This window comes from Ceratotherium simum, chromosome 3, assembly GCF_057802395.1.
Source record: "Ceratotherium simum simum isolate JZ-2026a chromosome 3, ASM5780239v1, whole genome shotgun sequence".
Classification (NCBI taxonomy): Eukaryota; Metazoa; Chordata; class Mammalia; order Perissodactyla; family Rhinocerotidae; genus Ceratotherium; species Ceratotherium simum.
Genome location: NC_141902.1, coordinates 1,804,454 through 1,824,658, shown reverse-complemented (window position 1 = coordinate 1,824,658; position 20,205 = coordinate 1,804,454). Strand labels below are relative to the sequence as shown.

At 44.4% G+C, this 20,205-nt stretch overlaps 3 protein-coding genes across 16 annotated transcripts in view; 1 reads left to right on the top strand and 2 right to left on the bottom strand.

The window, feature by feature from the left end:
* L2HGDH (L-2-hydroxyglutarate dehydrogenase) overlaps positions 1 to 6,818 on the bottom strand; it is a 40,948-nt gene extending 34,130 nt beyond the window's left edge. For 4 of the 9 annotated variants that reach the window (XM_004436350.3, XM_087421846.1, XM_087421855.1 and 1 more), the window contains exons 1-3: positions 5,735 to 5,889; positions 1,922 to 2,037; positions 1,031 to 1,182 (exon numbers count right to left, since the gene is read on the bottom strand). In XM_004436350.3, the coding sequence (XP_004436407.1) occupies positions 1,031 to 1,182; positions 1,922 to 2,037; positions 5,735 to 5,874 (408 nt within the window). In that variant the 5' untranslated portion in view covers positions 5,875 to 5,889. Of the gene's footprint in view, positions 1 to 1,030; positions 1,183 to 1,921; positions 2,038 to 5,734; positions 5,890 to 6,501 lie in introns of those variants that run through there. The other 5 variants (XM_087421896.1, XM_087421898.1, XM_087421879.1 and 2 more) reach the window with 5 other exon arrangements.
* On the top strand, positions 6,026 to 15,546 carry DMAC2L (distal membrane arm assembly component 2 like). 4 transcript variants are annotated; one of them, XM_087421925.1, is made up of 5 exons: positions 6,026 to 6,081; positions 12,059 to 12,170; positions 13,102 to 13,310; positions 13,914 to 14,082; positions 14,866 to 15,546. In XM_087421925.1, exons 2-5 carry the CDS (start codon positions 12,067 to 12,069, stop codon positions 14,978 to 14,980), a joined length of 597 nt encoding a protein of 198 aa, XP_087278051.1. In that variant the 5' UTR covers positions 6,026 to 6,081; positions 12,059 to 12,066; the 3' UTR covers positions 14,981 to 15,546. The 4 variants fall into 4 exon arrangements, with proteins under 4 accessions (XP_087278051.1, XP_004436408.2, XP_087278055.1 ...); XM_004436351.2 differs by having other exon boundaries at positions 13,911 to 14,082; XM_087421929.1 differs by having other exon boundaries at positions 13,911 to 14,126; positions 14,866 to 14,960.
* Positions 15,547 to 16,054: 508 nt separating this feature from the next.
* CDKL1 (cyclin dependent kinase like 1) overlaps positions 16,055 to 20,205 on the bottom strand; it is a 45,876-nt gene continuing 41,725 nt past the window's right edge. For all 3 annotated transcript variants that reach the window (XM_087421909.1, XM_087421901.1, XM_087421906.1), the window contains 2 exons: positions 19,923 to 20,078; positions 16,055 to 18,166 (listed from right to left, as the gene is read on the bottom strand). In XM_087421909.1, coding sequence (XP_087278035.1) covers positions 18,062 to 18,166; positions 19,923 to 20,078 — 261 coding nt within the window. In that variant the 3' untranslated portion in view covers positions 16,055 to 18,061. The remainder of the gene's footprint in view (positions 18,167 to 19,922; positions 20,079 to 20,205) is intronic.

Genomic DNA, 20,205 nt, shown 5'->3' with positions numbered 1-20,205 from the left:
TACATAAAAAACATGTACAACTCAACAATAAAAAGACAAATAACCCAATTTTAAAATGGGCAAAAGATTTGTATAGGTATTTTTCCAAAGATAAATGAATGGCCAATGAGTATATGAAAAGATGCTTAGTATCCTTAATTACTAGGGAAATGCAAATCAAAACCACAATGAGATACCACTTCACACCCACTAGGTTGGAGAAAATAAAAGAGACAGATAATAACAGGTGCTGGTGAGGATGTGGAGATGCGGGAATCCCCATTAATTGCTGGTGGGAATGTAAAATAGTGCGGCACTTTGGAAAACAGTCTGGCAGTTCCTCAAAATGTTAACATGGAGGGCCGGCCTGGTGGTGTAGTGGTTAAGTTCCTGCCCTTTGCTTCTGCGGCCCGGGGTTCACGGGTTCGGATCCCCGGCGCGGACCTATGCACCACTTATCAAGCCATGCTGTGTCAGGCATCCCACGTATAAAATAGAGGAAGATGGGCACAGATGTTAACCCAGGGCCAACCTTCCTCAGCAAAGAGAGGACGATTGGCAACGGATGTTAGTTCAGGGCTAATCTTCCTCACACACACACACACAAATGTTAACATGGAGTTACCATACGACCCAGCAATTCCACTCCTAGCTATATAAATGAGAGAAATGAAAACATAGGTCCATACAAAAACTTGTACGTGAATGTCCACAACAGCATTATCCACAATAGCCAAAAAGTGGAAACAACACAAATTCATCAACTGCTAAATGGATAAACAAAATGTGGTATACCTCTACAATGCAATATAAAAAGGAATGAAGTACTGATGCATGCTACAAGATGAATGAACCTTGAAAACGTTATGCTAAGTGAAAGAAGCCAGACACAAAGGACAACATACTGTATGATTCCATTTATATGAAATGTCCAGATTTTGCAAATTACATAAACACAAAGAAAGAAAAACCAGGTTTTTTTAATACAACATTAAACATCCCTGAGAAAATGCTAGTTACAAATAAGACAAGGCCCTAGAAAATTCCATACCTTGCCACATTGCTTGTAGGAAATTCCCTTTTGGTTACAGTACTCATAGATGAGGGCTGCGCCTTGCACACATAATTTAGCTTTCAGAGATTCAGGTTTATAATAAATTCCACTATGTATGACACCACTGTTATGTCCAGTCTGGTGAACAGCTACAGAACGACAGAAACAGGGTAAGAGAAAGGATATGACTCATACAAAACCTAAGAAGTGGGGGAACAAACTTATAGTTGAAGCTATTAGAGACCACATTATTTAAAATTCTGCTTGAGTTTGTTCTTACAGCGAGAGCACTGGTAGCCTCCTCTAGTAGCCAACCCTGGTGTCCGTGTCAAATCCCTCCAGCCCATCTCTGGTTTCAGCTACAACTTTGGTGCACAAACTCACCTCTCGCTACCAGCAAACCACTTCAAGGGCCCACTATAGCTCCCTGCATTCTGCCCACGGCCTTTTCTAATGCTTGGGGGTTGGGGGAACTCAACATCCCTAGGGACAATCTTCAACCAGTAGAGACAGAAGCTGATGGATAAATAAGCACAATCTTGGGAAACATTAGGTAGTTCCTCAGAGGTCCCATTGGAATCAAGCTCACAGAAGCAACCTTCATAATGCATCCTCTTCCTTCCCTGTTGACTCTCCCCATCCTCTCACTCCTGTCTCCTCAGAAAACCCCTCAAACAAATCACCTACACCCAAGTCCTAGTCCCCGGCTCCGCTTTCTAGAGAAACCAAACTCAGACACTAACATTAACATTAGGCATCAATGATGCAGAACTGACAAAATGAGCAGGTGCTCAGGTTAAGCTCAAATAGCAACACTGATTACATACATGCCTAAATCACACATACATGCCTAAATCACGCATACATGCCTAAATCACGCATACATACCTAAATCTTTCTCCTTTTCCAGAACACCAATGGAAAGTGCTGGATGCCGCAGGATGAGTGCTCTGGCAGAGGCAAGCCCCACAATTCCACCACCGACAATGACTACATCAAATGAGCTTTAAGAGAAAGTCACCTTTAAAGTAATGCATGTTTACAGACCTCATCAAACTTCACATGCATATTTTCATCATCAATGGACAAACTATTAATTTATCATTAAAATCAAATATTTATTGGGCTTTGTGCTATTCAGCTTTATACTAATGAAGAAACCTTTAAAAGTTACACACATTGCCAGTGGGTCATATCATCAGCTACGCCCAGTAGGCAGGGTGGCTAGTTACCCAAGCTGCTATAAGTCTGCACGGTACTCTGCCCAGGCTGGCTGCATGAGCGATTACTCCGTGTTAAGCGTCACACTCTTCTCTACCATCTATTCTTTTAAAATTCAAGTGCAGTATTCTTGAGGATAAACTACCATTAAGTCGTTAATGCCTTGGTGTGCAAGAATGTATAATTTTTTTTTTCTGCTGAGAAGGAAACAGCCAGTGAGAACATCAAAACATAGGGAAATAAGTGGTCCAGAAATGGGTTCAGAACCACAGTTTTAGCCATGACAAACCCTGAATACACAATCATTTGAAAAATTAGAAAGGGCGTGCACAGTCTAACTCTGCAATGAGAAGCTTAAAAGGTGACCTTTAGCACTGATCTCGTGGTCGACACATCTCGGTTTTACAGGAACATGGCCAATCCTGCTTCTTCTACACCCCACCTATTTCACCCCTTCCTATATTATATTATTTTGATGTAAATCCTAAACATCATTTGTAAATATTTCAATATGTTATTTCTAAAAGGCCTCTTACACACACACAATACCATTATTCTAACTAAAAAATTAACAACAAATTTTTTATATCATCAAATATTCACTATAAAACTTTTAGGAGAAAATCTTTGGGATCTAGGGCTAGGTGAAACGAGTTGACATCAAAAGCACGATCCATAAAACAAAAAAAATTGATAAATTGGACTCCATCAAAATTAAAAACTTTTGCTCTGCAAAAGACCCTGTTAAGAGGATAAGAAGACAACCAACAAATTGGGAGAAAAGACTTGCAAACTACATATCTGACAAAAGACTCACATCTAGAATACATATTAAGAACTCTCGGGGCCGGCCTGGTGGTGTAGCGGTTAAGTTCCCGGGTTCCGCTTCAGCAGCCCAGGGTTCGCCAGTTTGGATCCTGGGCACAGACCTACTCACCACTCATCAAGCCATGCTGAGGCAGTGTCCCACATAGAAGAACTAGAAGGACCTACAACTATGTTATATACAACTATACTGGGGCTTTGGGGAGAAAAAAGAAAAAGGATGATTGGCAACAGATGTTAGCTTAGGGCCAATCTTTCTCAAAAAAAAAAAAAACACTCTCAAAACAAGCCATTTAGAAAATGAGCAAAAGATATGAACAAACATTTCATCAAAGAGGAGAGATACATAGACGGCAAATAAGCACATTAAAAGGTGTTCAATACCACTAGTTACTAGGGAAATGCAAATTAAAAACTACAACGAGATATCACTACACCCCATCAGAATGGCTAAAACAAAAAAAGTGATGACACCAAATGCTGGGGAGAATGACGAGGAACTGGATCATTCACACCTGGCTGGTTGGAATGTAAAACAGCACAGCCACTTTGGAAAAGAGTATGGCAGTTTCTTAAAAAATAAACATGTGCTTACTACATGTCTTAGCAACTGCACTGTTGGGCATTTATCCCAGAGAAATGAAAACTTATGTTCATACCAACAGCTGTACATAAATGTTCACAGCAGCTTTATTCATAATAGCCAAAAACTGGACACGGCCCAGAGACCCTTCAACTGGTGAGTGGTTAAACAAACTGTGATAAATCCAGACCACATAACACTATTCCACCGTTAGAAGGAATCCACTATCACTACAGGCAACACTTTGGACAGATCTCCAGGACATTATACTGCGTGAAAAAAGCCAATCTCAAAAGGTTACATACGTATGATTCCACTTATATAACATTCTCAAGATGACAAAATTATAGAGCGGGAAAATAGATTATTGGTTGCCAAGCCTTAGGAAGGTTGGAGAGACGGAATGTGAATATAAAGGGGTAGGAAACACAAGAGATATCTTTGTTTTGATGGAACATTTCTGTTTCTTAATTGTGGTGGTAGTTACGTAAATTAACACATATGATTAAATTGCATGGAAACACACACACACACACACACACACGGAGTGCATGTAAAACTGATGAAATCTGAACAAGGTCTGTGGATTGTACCAATGTCAATTTCCTGGTTTTGATGTTGTACTATAGTTATGTAAGCTGTTATCACTGGGATAAATTGGGGGAAGGGTACAAGAGGGCTGTTTTTTTTTGCAACTTCCTATATATCTATAATTATTTCAAAATAAAAAGTATAAACAAAACCTTCACCAACCCTATTTTTCTTCCCTTAATAAAACCTTTCCAAAAGAATTGCCTACATAACCCCCACAATGAATCACAAATCCTATCCCACTCTAATCCCCTTCCAATCCACTAACGCACAACAGCCAGAGTCAACTTTTGAAACATCAACATTTACTTACCTCTTAAAAACCCTTTAAAAGCCTCCCAATGCTCTTAGAATAAAATTCAACGCGCAATTAAAACAAAAACCCTACAGTGAAGCAGCCTCTCTCCAGTGTCATTCCACACAAATCTCTGCTCTGCTAAGCTGGTCCATCTTCTAGTTCTCCCTAATAGCCAAGAGCTTTCCAGCTTAAAGCCTTCGCATAAACTATTCCCTCTACAGAGAGCAGAGAAAACCTGTGGTTTCCGATGTGACCTTCAAACTTCAAATCACAGGACACTGAATTCTGCAGGCTTTGGCAACCGAGCTGCTTCTCCCAGGGCAACTCTATGCAGCGTGTGCCAAGAACCGACTGATTTAAGACCAGAGTCATATCTTCCAAGTGACACCAGAGACGCCAGCTAAGAAACGGCACATCTGAGTGCTTACTGTGTGCGAGGACGTTTAATCCTCAAACGACCACCCGCGGCAGAGACTAAGACCTTGGTCACCGCAGAGCCTTCAGGAGCCTCGGTGACCAGCCCAGAGCGGGCAGGAAGGGAGGGAAGAACTGCCCCTGACCTCCACTTAACACTACGTCCCTCGCGCTTTTCCTCCGGCCCACAGACACGACCCACGAGTCCTGCAGGGAGTCCCCGGGTCGCGGGCCGAGCCGCGCTCCGCAGGACGCCACCTCCTCCCACGCCTGGGCAGAGGGTGAGCAGGGGCACAGGGGCAGGGGTGGAATAGGGGCGTGGGTGAGCAGGGGCGCAATGACACAGGGGCAGGGGTGCAATAGGGGCGGGGGTGAGCAGGGGCGCAATGGCACAAGGGCAGGGGTGGAATAGGGACGGGGGTGAGCAGGGGCCCGGGGGGGTGGAATAGGGGCGGGGTGAGCAGGGGCACAGGGGCAAGGGTGGAATAGGGGCGGGTGAGCAGGGGCGCAATGGCACAGGGGCAGGGGTGGAATAGGGACGGGGGTGAGCGGGGGCACGGGGGGGTGGAATAGGGGCGGGGGTGAGCAGAGGCACAGGGGCAGGGGTGGAACAGGGGCGGGGGTCAGGAGGGGCACAGGGGCTGGGGGTGGAATAGGGGCTGGGGGTGGAATAGGGACACAGGGGCGGGGGGGAGAATAGGGACACAGGCCCGCACGAGGCACCTGGAGGCAGCAGCGCGAGCGGCGGGGCGGGCCGACGGCTACTCACCTGGTGCTGGCCCTGCGGCCACCGCGGCACAGCAGCCAGGGCCCCCCCGGCGCGGGCCCGCACCCCGCGGAGAAGGCCCCCGGGAAGCCCCCGCGGGCCCGCCCGCAGGCCCCGCCCAGGTAGCGCAGCGCGGGCACCATGGCCGGCGCCCCCTCCCCTGTCAGCCCGACTCTGCGGACCCCGCGCTCTCGAGCCCCGCCCCCACGCAGGAGCCAATCAGACGCGCGCCTTCACCCACGTGGGGGCGCCGCCGGTGACCAATGGGCGCGCGCGGCAGAGGGCGAAGGGCAGGCCGCGCCGCAGTCGACGCGGGGACGCCGGCTCGCTCTCTCCCTCCCTGCGACGCTGTGAGTCGGGGAGCGAGGCCCGAGCGGGGCGGGGCTGGGGTGGTGGTGACGCTCTGCCCTTTCCCTCTCCTGACCCCGGCCTGGCCGAAGCCGGGCCCGTGCCTTCGACCTTTACCGCCCAGCGGACTCGGGGCCGCGGGAGGAAATCTGAGCGTGATGACGGTGAAAACTCTCGTTTGGGCGTGCCCAGCAGCCTCCCTTGCCCCGCCCCCGGCTCGAGGCCCCGCCCCCGGCTCGAGGCCCCGCCCCCGGCTCGAGGCCCCGCCCCCGCCCGGCGCGGAGCCCGCTGCAGGGCGCGCTGTCCCGCCCGCGCCACCCCCGGTGCCTGCAGTCTCTGGACTTTGTGGGCTCCGGTCCTTCCTGGTCCTGTGACTGCGGAGCACGTAGGGGACAGACGGCTGGGTCTCGGCCATCACCTACCAGTACGTGTCCTCGTCTTAGATCCGGGGCCGAGATGCTGTGCGGGCCGGGGGCAGCGACCCTCCTGTCCGGTCCCTTCAGCGCTGCTCCCTTCTCTGTGAAATGAGGGAGCTGGGCTGTGTAGTCTCTGAGACTTTCCAACTGTGTGAAATTAGGTGATTCTGTCACCGCGCCAGTTGAACCAACACCGTTCTCTGTACTGATGGCAGTTTAACTTTTAGGGTCAGGACAGCTGAACAGAACAAAGATAGAATGATATCATTTTCTTGCTGGAAGGCCTTTGTTTGAATTTGGTTCCGGTTGTTAGTCAGGGCCTTGGAGAAGTCACTTCACCCCTTTGCCTCTGACCCTCCTCTGGGAACTGGAGTAATGGCAGTGTCTCCCCATAGGGCTGGTGTGGCATTGCAGGAGATGAGGCTCCGCGGGTGGTTAGCACGGGGTAGTTCTCCGTAAATGAATGCTTTTGTTATGTTTAAATGGGTTTACCTCCTCCACAGTTGTACATATTTTGCTTTATTTGTGAAAACAATGTAGAATGTTACCTGCGTGTTCCATCACAAATGAAAAAACGAGATAGTTCTTTTTTTAGTTCAATTTTTTGTTTTGAGGTCGTTGTAAATTTCCATGCAGTTGTAAGAAACAGTAGGGATCCTGTGTACCCTTCACCCAGTATCCCCCAGGGATAACACTTTGCAAAACTGTTACAGTGTCACAACCAGGAAATTGACATTGACCAGTCTACTGATCTCACTCTGATTTCCCCACTGTTACATTTGTGTGTGCATTTGCTTCTATATAGTTTCTGCCATGTGTGTGGATTGCTTTATCCACCACCGCAGTCAAGCTGCAGCATGGTTCCCTCACCACAAGAATCCCCCCCACACACACACACACCCGCTTCCCCCCCCCATTGTCCTTCTATAACCACCTCCCTCCTGCAAGGCACCCTCTTCCCCAGTCTGTTCTCCCTTTCTAAAATTGTGTCATTTCAAGAATGTGATATGAGCAGAATTATTTAGTACATAACTTTTGGGAATTGGCTTTTTTCACTCAGCATAATCCCTTGAGATCCATCCAAATTGTTGCATGTATCGATAATTCATTCCTTCTTACTGCTGAGTAGTATTCCATGGTATGGCGGTGCCACGGTATGTTTAACCATTCACCCCCTAAAGGACATCTGAGTTGTGTCCAGTTTTTAGCTATTTTGAATACAGCTACTGTGAACATTAGTGTACAGCTTTTTGTGTGAACCTGTTTTCTGCTTCTCTGGGATAAATGCCGAGAGTCCACTTGCTGGGTCATATGCTAAGCACATGTTTAGTTTTGTAGGAAACTGCCAGACTGTTTTCTAAAGTGGCTGTACCTCTTTACATTCCCACCAGCAAGGTTTGAGTGATCACTTTCTCCTCATTGTCACTGTTTTTCATTTTAACCATTCTAAAGCTAGCTATGTAGTGGAGACAGCTATTTTTTAGTTTGCACAGGATGTAGTTGACTTGTTACTAGGTTGAATACAGAATGATACACTTACTTCTAGGGTCAGACTTTCGTGGGCCACCTGGGCCTGTAGTAGTGACATTTTTACTACTCTGTGATTTTGAGTGTGTGCTTCTTAGTTTAGCAAGGGGAGAGAACTCACAATACACAAGCCTTTTTAATAAAATTTTTTCTGCTTACCCTCTCCCTTGGGTTTGTACAGTCACGCACTGCATAATGACATTTCGGTCAACGACGGACTGCTTATATGGCAGTGGTCCCGTAAGATTAGTACCATATAGCCTAGGTGTGTAGTAGGCTGTACCATCTAGGCTTGTGTAAGTACACTTTATGATGTTTGCACAACAAGGAAATTGCCTAACAATGCGTTTCTCCTATCCCTGTCGTTAAGCAATGCCTGACTATACATTAATTTGTTTCAATTCAGTAATTTCAAATCAAGAGCCCACCTTACACTCATACGCCCTGCAGTGTCTTTGGCTGGAGACATTTGTATTCATGATACCACCCTCCTCAGTTGAGAATTCATGTTCATCTTCCATCTGTGTCAGAACCTGTAGGACATGAGTTCAACGAGTGCCGTGTGATGTCAGCCTAGGAAAGGCCTTTGTGACCTTCACTTCCAATTCCTAATGAATTATTCTGTTCTATTTCATTAGACTCTACACACGTCAGAAATAAAAATTGGCATCAATAATGGGTGATTTGCAGTGAGACAGGCTGTAATTTGGGAAAAATCTCCCCAATTCTGATACCACCCACCCCTCTCTCCACATTTTTACCACCCTCAAGAACTAGTTTGCTAGTTCAGTCTTTTTGACCACTAAGTTAGCCATCACTTTGAATAGCCTACCTAAGTAATTACATTTAATATGTAAATCAGAACTTTCACTTAAAAAAAAAATTTTAATGTTTTTGTGCAAACAGAACTCTCAATCAAACCACTCAGATACTCAAACCACACTGTATATATCCTATTTTGGGTCCCACATTAGAGGTCTGCCCCTCTCTAAGTCACAAACATAATTGCAACTTTTAGAAACATCTGTTACAAACTTATGGCCCTAAGCCATGTTCTGATAGTAAGAAGTTTGATTTTATTTTTTAATGATTTTAATTCCTGAGTTATTTATCACAGCAGTAATTTAGTAGCGGTTATTTTTTAACTTGCTTTTTAACTGATTTCTTCTAATTCGTTAGAGCTAAATTCACCAGCTCACCAGTAGAGGTCTCCTCTTTCCCTGTAGAACGCATTCCCAGAGGCTGCTGCTTGAATTCCTCTGAAATTCCTGAAATCAATTAGCAAAGTCACAGTTGAGAATGTAAAAACCTACCAATTTATTTTTTTACCCTTATTGCCAAATAAAAATTTGATTTTTATGTTTAAATTATTTTAAATATGATAGTATTTTTAGAGCTCACAGCTGAATTTTAGGGTAGGCCAAATGAATCAAGTGAAGGTACCTCAGTTTTCAGACCACTCTATCTACCTGCTCAGTAACAATTTCTCTGGTTTTCCCTTTCTCCATGGAAATATACCAACTATTGAAGACCATTAATTAGCAAATATTTAATACACTCTTGCCTCAGGGTGTATGCCATCTCCATAGGGAGATGGCACTGTTCCGGGTGCTAAGAACAATGGAAAGAATAAGACGTGATCCTTGCTCTTCCCGTCGTTCTGCATACTTTTCTTTTTCTGCCCAACTGGAAACTCTTAATCGTCATTTAAGACCCATCTCAAAGGACGCCTCTAATGTGAAGCCTTCCCCTCCCCCCCAGGCTCTCGCAGACTTGTTCATCCCTCTAGTAACACACCATGTTATTTGTTTGTTTATATGTTGTCTGTCTTCTTCATGAGGCTATATGTTCTATGAGGACGGGAATGTTTTTCTCCATATCTCCTTGTCTTGTTTTTGTTTTGTTTCGTCTTATCATTGTATCTCTTGCACTAAGCATAGCAGACATTCAATAAATATTTATTGAGTGAATGAATGGATAGCTGGATGGAGATCGTATTTGAATAAGGTCTTGAGATTGGGTATGATTTCCACAGTCAGGATTGGCGGGGTGGGAAGGGACCGTAAATAGAGGGAGCAGGCTGCATTGAAGCCGGAAAGCCCGGATGTGCAAATGAAGTGGAGCTGTTAGAGGTGGGCACAGGTAGAGAGAGCTCCAACAGAAAGCTGGAAAGGGCCGAGAGTGGGAGAGCAGTAGTCGGGGAGGTGTGCAGTGAGGAAGGCGGGGTGCTGATGGAGAAGGGAGGAGAAGGCAGGTGAGTCCAGGTTCCTTCCTCAGACCTCATCCCTCAGCAGCCTCGGTCACTTCCTCAGCTGTAGGACGGTTCCCACTCAGGCCTCTTGCTAGTCCTCTTCTTTTCCTGAGTTCTAGAACCATCCAGTGACTGAGGAAAGAGCCCTGGACTGGTAGGAGAGAAACTAGGTTTGCATTTCAGCACTGTCACCAATCAGGCATGAAACACTGGGCAAGTCCTTTTAAACACATGCATTTATTAATACCCCACCTTGTTCCAGAAAGGATTTAGGGTGTCAGCAAGTTACTTAATATCAGGGCTTCTGTTTCCTCATCTCTAAGTGAGAGGTTTAGTCTAGGTGATCTGAGTTCCTTCCAGCTCTACCATTTTGTGCCTCTGATTCTGATGATTTGTTGGTCATCCCCAGTTACAAGTTCTGCCAACACTTCATATGTAGAATATGAAAAACTGGGGGTGGGGGGGAACCTAAACCCACAACCCTGATTTCTGTTAATGGCATCACCGTCTACCAGTGTCCCAGGACCAAAACTTAGTGTTGTCTTCAACTCCTCCGGCCCTGCCCGTATGTGTCCCTCACTGAGTCCTGTGGAATGCCCTCTGTAATGTCATCCCGTTCTTCCCCACTCAGCTTTTCCCGTGGCCACATGTAGTTGAAGCCCTTGTTGGCTGTCCCTCTGTCCTGTTCTATGGACCCTCGATCTTGATGCTGCTGTCTGAGTAATATTCCTGAAGCACAGCTCCAACACTGCCAGTGCTCTGTGCTAAAACCTCGGTGACTCCCAGCTGCCTGCAGAGGACAGTCCACGTCCCTGGCTGATGGTGCCCGATCCTTCCTGACGTGACTGTTTAAACTGTCTGCCTTCTCTTCCCATGACCCCACGTGCTGACCAAACTGAACTATGACACCCTTAGATGTTCCTGCCACAGCTAATCCCCTGACAGACCTTTCCCTGGCATCTTTGTCTGTTGAAACCCTGGTCTGTCTTTATGTTAACTCTTCTGAGGTATTTATCGGGTTCTATCATGTGTTTTGAGTTTTAGCTCACTGCACCCTGAATTCCGTTGTCAGCTCCTCAAAGGCAGAGACCACCTTTCATTTCTGTTTGTCTCCCCCCGCCGGGCACACTACTAGAGAAACTCAAATTGAGATAAATCAGGTGGAGACCCAATTCAGAAATCACTTTCTCAACTCATGGTTCTAGATTTTTACAGCTGGAAATCGTCTGAGCTAATCATCTCGTCTTACAGACGAGAACGCCCAGGGTGGGAGAGGTGGCCCTGCCTGCCCAGTCTCTCCGGCTGCCCTGGCTGTGCTCTGACTGTAGTGGTGACGCTGCTGCAGCCTGTCCTGGGGAGTCTGCTCCATGTCTCCTCCCTCTTCCTGCATGTGAGCATCTTAACCTCGACTCACTGTCCCTGGTGGTTTTGTTCGTCACGTTGATGCTGGAAATGCAGATTGAGAGTGGAGCTGGTTTCAGCCTGTAGGCGCGCTGCCTGAGCAGACACCAGGTGGCAACACTGCAGGCTTGTGGACTGAACAATGGAACGTTAACATCAAGGCTGGAAGGAACCATAGAGACTGTCCAGTTCAGCCCCTCGTTTTTGCAGCAAAAGAAACCAAGAAACAGAGACAGGAGTGACTTGCCCAGTACCTCTTGAGGGACAAGTGAGTCAGCAGCTTCATGGCACAGGAGCGTTGACTGAACGTGTGGCGTGTGTTACTGTGCATGTGGGACTCGGATTGCAACTGATGACCTAACACGAATCCTGTCATGTGTCTAGATCGCAGGATGCTGTTTGGAAACATTTCCCGGCAGTTGTGTGGCTTAAAGAAAGTCCCGTGGTCATGTGACTCCAGGCCCTTCTGGGGCTGGCTGAACGCAGTGTTCAATAAGTAAGTTACTCCACCAAAGTGAAGCAGCGTGGGGATTGTTGCAGCTTGATGAGCTCCCAGTAGCTGATTTGGTTATTTCTTGTATTTCAGATGTTTTTTGTACAATGTGTGCAGTATGATCCTAATTTTGTTTAAAAACAAACAAATAAAACATACACACAAGCAATGAATAAAGACCAGAAAAACAGATTGCAAACTATGAACTGTGACTGTCTGGGGTGCAGGATTTCAGTAATTTTTCTCATTTGTCCTTTTGATGGCTTTCAGGTTTTCTAAAATGAACGTTTATTACTTTTATAATAAAAGCTCAGTAAATGTGATTTCAGAATATATTATTCTATGGCTTCTTAAGGGATATAGTTAGCCTTTTGAATACTATCCAGGAAACTCAAGTTTTTAAAAAGTGAGTAGGTGGCATGCTTAGAAATATTGTGAAACTAATGAAACTAACCTCGTTGTTTAGTATAGCATTAATACCGCTAACTAGAGAAAAAGGCATACGTAGACATTAATAAATATCGCTTAATGACATTAATTTGGATAAAAGTTCAAAATTATTCTCTCTTTAATCTTTTACCATTAATAAAAACGATAACCAAGTATAGTCACTCATTCAGCACACAGTTACTGAGTACCTCCTGGTGTCAAGCTACTGTGCTGCATGCAAACCAATGAAGACTCATGTCTGCCTGATAAGCTCGTATCAGAATAGCCTGTCTCCACAGAATTCACTTGGAAACAAAAACAAAAGCACAAAAAGTAGTGGGTGGCGCCATCGTATGTTTTTTGCATGGATCTCACTGATATCCTTCTCTCCCTCCGCAGTGATTTGAAATGAAAAGTTGTTGCTATTCTGTATGTGTTTGGTGAATCTAGTTAAGAAGCGAGCGATTACAGGAAAACCTAAATGCTTTTGTCCTCCGGCCAACAGAGTGGATCATGAACGCATCAGGGATGTCGGCCCCGACAGGGCGGCGTCCGAGTGGCTGCTGCGCTGTGGGGCCATGGTGCGCTACCGCGGCCAGGAGAAGTGGCAGAAGGACTACAACCACCTCCCGACAGGCCCTCTGGACAAATACAAGATTCAGGCGATCGATGCCACTGACTCCTGTATCATGAACATTGGGTTTGATCACATGGGTAACTACCCAGTCCTTTGCTTATGGGAAATGCCGTAATTCGAGGTGACGTTTTGTCACAGTTGACTCACTGTTATAGGTGTGTCTTTTGTGCCCTTTTCAGTACAATCCAGTTTGTTTCTTCCTGTGTGTGATATTTATTTTTAAATCAAATAGGGATTACAAACACCTTCCTCTCTTTTCTCCCCCCGTTAAGCTTGTCTCTACGTGCCTTTATTCTGTGGTTTATTGACTTGAAATTCAAGGCCGTCTTTATCAAGATGTCTTTGTCAAACTTCCATCATTGAGAAACCCTCAATAATGTAAGAGTAATCATACCCACACAGCTTCTGCCCATGCGGGTGTTTCTGTCCTCCGGAGCGTGGGCTTCTGATTACAGAATGGCCTTGTCCATCAGCACAGCCTGTGTGGTGGGCTGTGCTGTAAGCCTGTAACCTTGTATGGTTAGTAGGTTGACTAATCGTTCCAGTTTTCCTGGGACTAAGAGACTCCCCAGGACATGGCACATTCAGTCCTAAAACCAGAATAGTCCTGGGCAAATTCGGACAATTGGTCATCTTAAAGCTACAGCGGATTCTTAAACTCCACTTGTTTTCCCCAGAAGGCCTACAGCATGTGGAAAAAATAAGGCTATGCAAGTGTCATTACATCGAGGATGCCTGTTTGGAGAGACTTAGTCAACTTGAAAACTTACAAAAAACCGTGTTGGAAATGGAAATAGTTTCATGTGGGAATGTCACAGACAAAGGCATCATTGCTTTGCATCATCTAAGGTGGGTGGTCAGTGCCCAAAGGGAGACTTGACCATGATGTTCAGGTGAGTAATCAGAAGTGAAAACAGTTGAGAGGTGGTATCTTTTCTTAGTTCTGAAAAATGTAATTTAAGAAAATGACTTAACTTTCATCTGTACTACTTGAAAACAGTTAAAATTATCACTCTTAATACGTTGTGGTTTTATTGCACTTTTTAGGGAGCATCTTTTTAAAAAGTTGCATCTACACAAAGCACCCAGCCTGGTGCCTGGCGCAGTCGGCTCTCGATAAGCACTGCTGTTGGTGTCCTCGCCCCCTTTTACGTTTCCCCATGTTCTGCCAGGACCCTCAGTATCACAGGAAGTTTGGGAAACTTTAAACATTAGAACGAAAAGTACCAGATTGTCTTGTATGTTAGTTGAGGCTTCATCTTTTAATAGACACTTGAGTTCCTTTAAGAACTTGCCCAGTTTTTTTCCCTTTCTGGATTAAGATTCATATTTTATATTTCACATGCAAAGGACTTCTGTGCCATGATATACATCTAGTATTTGGAAGGGTTCAGCTAGAATTATTGATGTCATTCAGTAGAACTAAACTGTCCAAAGTCTGGCTTCATTCCTAGCATGAATTCATTTAAAGTTGTGCTCTAAAATGACTGTTCTAAAGTCATTTTGAAAGTGTAGGGTGATAGAAACACATTCTGTGTGTAATTTTTTCTAAAAGTCAATAAATCAAGTTTATTTTAATGCTATGAGTAAAGGCCAAACTGAAGTAACTTTTTTTCCTTTCTCTTTTTGCAGAAACCTCAAGTATTTGTTGTTAAGTGATCTTCCTGGAATAAGAGAAAAAGAAAACCTTGTCCAACTCTTTAAAACAGCATTGCCTTCCCTGGAACTAAAATTAGATTTGAAGTAAAATAATAACATTCAATAAGTATCTTATTTCAATTCGAAGTATCATTTGAAATTGGTGATCCTAAACAGCAACAAATATTATATAATCATCAATAAAACTATACGGAGGTCATATGACATTTTAGAAGCAGAGTCCATCATGTAGAAAATAAATATTCAGACGTGACTCATTAAAGTTACTAAGTTGAAAGTGAGAATTTATGTACATTAAATCATTTAAGAAAAATGTAAATCAGGTAGCATTTTAATTGTAATATCGTCCTCATTTTATATAGATATCTATGTAGATATCTTGATGTAGATATTCTTTATTGTATTTTAATACTAATTTATGTTACATTTTACTTGAAAGTTATTGAAGCATGTTACTATAAATGTACAATTATGAAAACATGAAAGCTAAACTTCATTGATGAATGAGTCAGGTATGCAAAGTAGTCTGGTTGACGATTCACATTGCTCTCAGGATTTGCACACGTCGCATGATCCTGCATTCTTGTGTTCTTTATAACATACACTGTTTCTGAATGAATAGCTTCTGGCTACCTCGTCTGTTTTGTAAGCTTAGTCTGGTGTTTTTTTCTGTGTGTAATTTTTTCTGTGTGTAAAGTTTTTTAAAAGTAGACATAAATACTTGGCTGAATTCACATAGTTTTGCTGGTTGCAATGGAACAGAGGGAACAGTCATGAAGACCAGCACAGCTTTCCTTACTCTTTGCTTAAATTAAAAAACTGCTTTAAACAGAACATTTTAACCTGTCAATTAGAAACTAATTTTTATTCCCTCATATATGTTGGCTACTACTTCCTATGTCCTCAAGGGACATCAAAAAGAAATGTAAACACAAAATTCAATTTACATCTAGAAAGCAGTGATAATATCATAAGTAGATAAAAACAGACCTTTCTTTTTACCTGCTCGAAATGGCCCTGATTCTGTTATTGTTATTTCCCAACTTTTGTGGACTTCTATGTGTTTGGTTTGAACATTAAGCTGTTGGAATTATTTCAACTGCTGGTTGGAACATTAAGCTGTGGAAATAATTTTAAAATAAACACTTGCTATGATGCAACATTCTGATAGAAAAATTAATTTTATTTGTGTTTAGAAACCAGCTAATGTAAATAGCACACACCATAAATGGTACACTATTTACTAATATAGTTGCCACTGTCATTTAAAAAATCAGAAAATGGTAAATTAAACAAAAAGACGAGGATGTAGAACTGTCTCATGAAACTGGTGATTCCGTGTTGAAGAAAGGGTTACAGATATGGTTAAATTAAGCATAAGCACACATTTAATAGAATTCCTGAGGAAAAAATGAGCACTTCTGTCTCAGGTTTGATTACTGTGTGGTGAGACAAGCAATTCGCCACAGTTTAGTCTGGAGCTACTTTTCTGTTCAGAATGGTTTTCTGTAAAACTACTGGATTTCAGCAGTTATAGTCATCTGCCTCGTCAAGTGCATTGTTTTGGGTTAAGAAGGAAAAAATGTAAACCACTCACGGAAGTTGGATGTCCTTCCTTGTCATCTGAATCAAGGCTGCATAGCAAGAATCAGATAATCCTGGGACTTGTATTCAGTCCACTGTCAGCTCTGTGCAAGGAGCTGCAGACATCAGGGAGCCATAGAGTGTCACTGAACGGGCTGGGGGAGCCAGAATTTTTGAACAGATGGCAGAATTTCGTGGATTACTTAGCACTGAGTGGACAGGGTCAAATGCTCTCATGAAGAAAATCAACATAGCAGTAAACTGAGAGTGCAGGAGAAATGTTTTGAAGATACAGTAACGTACAACTTCAGAAACCACGGCTGAGAACTGCTAGAAATAGCAGCACGTCAGCCAAAGTGGCATTGAGCTGTAAGAGACAGACACGAGCCCCATGTTGCCTGGTATCCAGGGAACAGGCAGGAAAAAGCTTTCCGAATAGGAGCAACAGGCCAGATCAAAGCTAGGAATCCTCAATAATAGCATTTTGGACTACTTTCTTATTAGTTGTTATCTTCTAGTCAAGATGGTATATACACACATATATTCATGAGCGTGTGTTTATAGATACACATACAGACATACATACATATAGTGTAAAAAGATATTTCAGGGAAAACATCAATTTACAACCTAATGTCTTTCATGACCCAAGTAAAAGCTCACAAGCAGCGTCTTCCAAAACCCAGATCACTATAGGCAGTCCTGCCTGTCACTCTGTCTCCAGGTCAGAGGCTGAGCTGGACAGAGGGAAGTGCTCATTACTTTCAGGCTGACAGGCCCAGTTCCTGCGAAGCCTGTAGGTCTTGTTCTCCTCCTCGATCACCGTGATCAGCCATCGAGCCTCTTGCCTCTGTTTGCAAGGGGAACTGGGTGACCCACGTAGATGGATTATAGTAAATCCATCTCCCAGCAAAAGGACTAAGACACGTCCTTTACTAAAGACAAAGCATATGTAAGAAATATCTATAACCATGTCATTAAATAGGTAAGCATATAAACTACACTTTTATGATAATCCATGATTTTAAATATTTCGAGCAACTCTTAAATATTCCAAAAAATGTTTTAAAATATAAAAATCAAAAGAGAGCAAGCAAGAAACGGAATTTAAACATTTTGATTTCAAGAACTAAAATTCTCAAATATGATGTTGAGACAATCTGAAAAGGCAGGGGATAGGACTCAAGGCAACAGAGATCCAAGGAAATGTGTGTGTTCTGGAATCCATTTGTCACTTGTTGCACATGGTACAATGGAAGCACAAATCTTTTTCACATCTCTAATGTGCTGGAGGTATGGGCAGTAGTTAGATACAGTTTATATTCTGTCCATAAGCTCAGCTACTTAGATACAACAAAAACACAAGTGAAAATCCCAGCACCCTTTTCCCTGCTGTCCTGGACACGACCATCACACATGGAAGTCTGCCTCCGAATCTCCCTTCGGATCCTGCCAAGTGGCTGCCCCCAGTTAGTTACTTCTGTTTTCTCCTGATGATGTTTCAACATTGTCATTTCAATCAAATGTGTGTTTCATTTTTTCAAATTATCGAGTAATGCTTTTTTATCATCAATCTCCAAGCTCCTTAGATGTTTGGAAAGCGACAGTCCAGCTTCTTGGGATGACAGTGGTGCTTCTTCTTATCCAGAGCTGGAAGGACGCCGCTGGTCAGCTGAGGGAAGCACTGCAACTGCGAGAACAAAACACCGAATCAGGGTCAACGCTGCGCCTTTTCTCATCAGTGATGAAACATCACGAGAGAGGAAATAAGTAATTGTTTAGCACAGAAATGCTTTTTCTGCACAGAATCCAGGACCTGAGAGAGGACAAAATGTTTCAATTTGGTCTCTGCTTTTCCTTTTAAAGGTCTATTTTACATTAAAAAGCAAAACATGCACACTAAAGAAAATTTAGAGAATATGAAAAACAAGGAAAAACCCACATGTTAACATTATTGGAAAAAAGCATAGATTCACAGACGTTGACAGCTTGCTGGGACCTTAGGGTCATTTAAACCAACGCCTTGTCTTGCAGCAAAGAAAACTGACGTGTGGAGCACGCGGGCGATGTGCCCACTTACTCCTTAGTTAAAAAGGAGAAACTGCTCCCTTCATGCTGCCAGAAAACGTTTGAATTTATTGTCAATGTCAAATGAAAGTCAGGAGAACGTGCATATATTTTTTGTACTATACCATATGGCCTTGTGTATCTGAAAAGTGGGTATTGTTTTAGTAGTTTTAAATCAAATAGTTGAATTCTTCAGGACCTACAAGCAATACACAAATTAGTGAGGTTCCCTTGTTCTTTCGAGAAAAAGTATTTCCAACAAGACCCTTTACTCTTAAACACAAAGAAGCAGCAAGATAAGGGGCAACTCTAGGGGGAGGTCCATTTCTGGCCCGTTTTGCTACCTGGGTCATAAATGACGGAGACTAAAGCAAGAGCATTCCTAACTTGGTAACTCTGGTCCACCTCAGGGCCCTGGAGTTCGTGCTGTACCTGCTCCTAATGGCCCGTCCACCCACTTCTCTCCTCCAGACCTCACACACACCACTCAGATGCCACTCAGCGTGCGGGGCAGTGGGGGCTGCAAAGGGAAAGACTAAGATAAGATCATTTGCAGCGTAAGGCCAGAGGCGCAAATGACCAGGAGCAGCCAGCTCATCGTAGTTGTGGTTCCAACTACAGTCCATTCCAAACTATTACAGCTTTCCGCTTATGACAAGACACTTAGTGTCAGGCCATTCTGCCACTTTACGCCAATCATGATTCTTCACAGGCACCCAGTGTCCAGCTTGGACGCTATTCTCTGGTTAAACTCCTGTTCTGGGCTGTCACCAGAAGCACCTGTCACCGTGTTGACCCTAGCCAGCTCTGACGATTGAAGATCAGGGGGGAAAACAGTTCCTTTTTTCGGATAAACCTGGAATGTCAGTCAACACTTAAGGTAAACATGACGGCAGCAAGCTGCCTGGGGTAAATCTGGTTCCGTTTTCCGTTCACAAGAAGCCTGTGCAGCTGGACTGATGTCGTGGACCCCGCTGAGAGCTATGCTCACATATGCCCAACACCCCGGCCCCGTGTGGCATCAGGGACTGCAGGCAGGGACACCCTCAGGATTCAGGGAGAAGGGGCCTCAGGAAGCAGGCGTCTGTGGGGCCCTGATTGGTCGGTCACGTGACCTGCCTCCTCGTGCTAGAACACGAAGCAGGAGCTGCAGGGCACAGCTGTCCCCAGGTACAGACGCAAGCCCGGCACCAGGGGCAGGTGTGAGAGCCTCTGTAAGCAGAGCCCCGTATTCACCCCCGGTACAGACGCAAGCCCGGCACCAGGGGCAGGTGTGAGAGCCCCTGTAAGCAGAGCCCCGTATTCACCCCCAGGTACAGACGCAAGCCCGGCACCAGGGGCAGGTGTGAGAGCCTCTGTAAGCAGAGCCCCGTATTCACCCCCGGCAGGTGCTTCTGGCTCTGTCGGAGGGTCTTCCTTGTTGGTTTGTCTTGCTGTTTTGCCAAATCTCCCATTTCTGTGATGCCGTCAAAATACGGGTGCTGTAAAAGCTGTTCGCACGTGAGCCTCTCGGCAGGATTCATGTGGAGACAGCCCTGAAAGAGCAGAGAATTCCCTCCTCTTAATTCTTTAAAATTGTACTAACTCATTCATGTCATTTTTTTTTTCTTTGAAAGATTAAACTCTTTAGTTGGGAACAGAAGGGGGAAAAGGGTAGGAAAA

What these genes read in the sequence shown, in the direction of transcription:
- DMAC2L (XM_004436351.2), top strand. Translation starts at nt 12,067, where the DNA reads ATGCTGTTTGGAAACATTTCCCGGCAGTTGTGTGGCTTAAAGAAAGTC. An exon ending in CTGAACGCAGTGTTCAATAA is followed by an intron (nt 12,171 to 13,101) that starts GTAAGTTACTCC and finishes TCCGGCCAACAG; the next exon opens with AGTGGATCATGAACGCATCA. An exon ending in ATTGCTTTGCATCATCTAAG is followed by an intron (nt 14,083 to 14,865) that starts GTGGGTGGTCAG and finishes CTCTTTTTGCAG; the next exon opens with AAACCTCAAGTATTTGTTGT.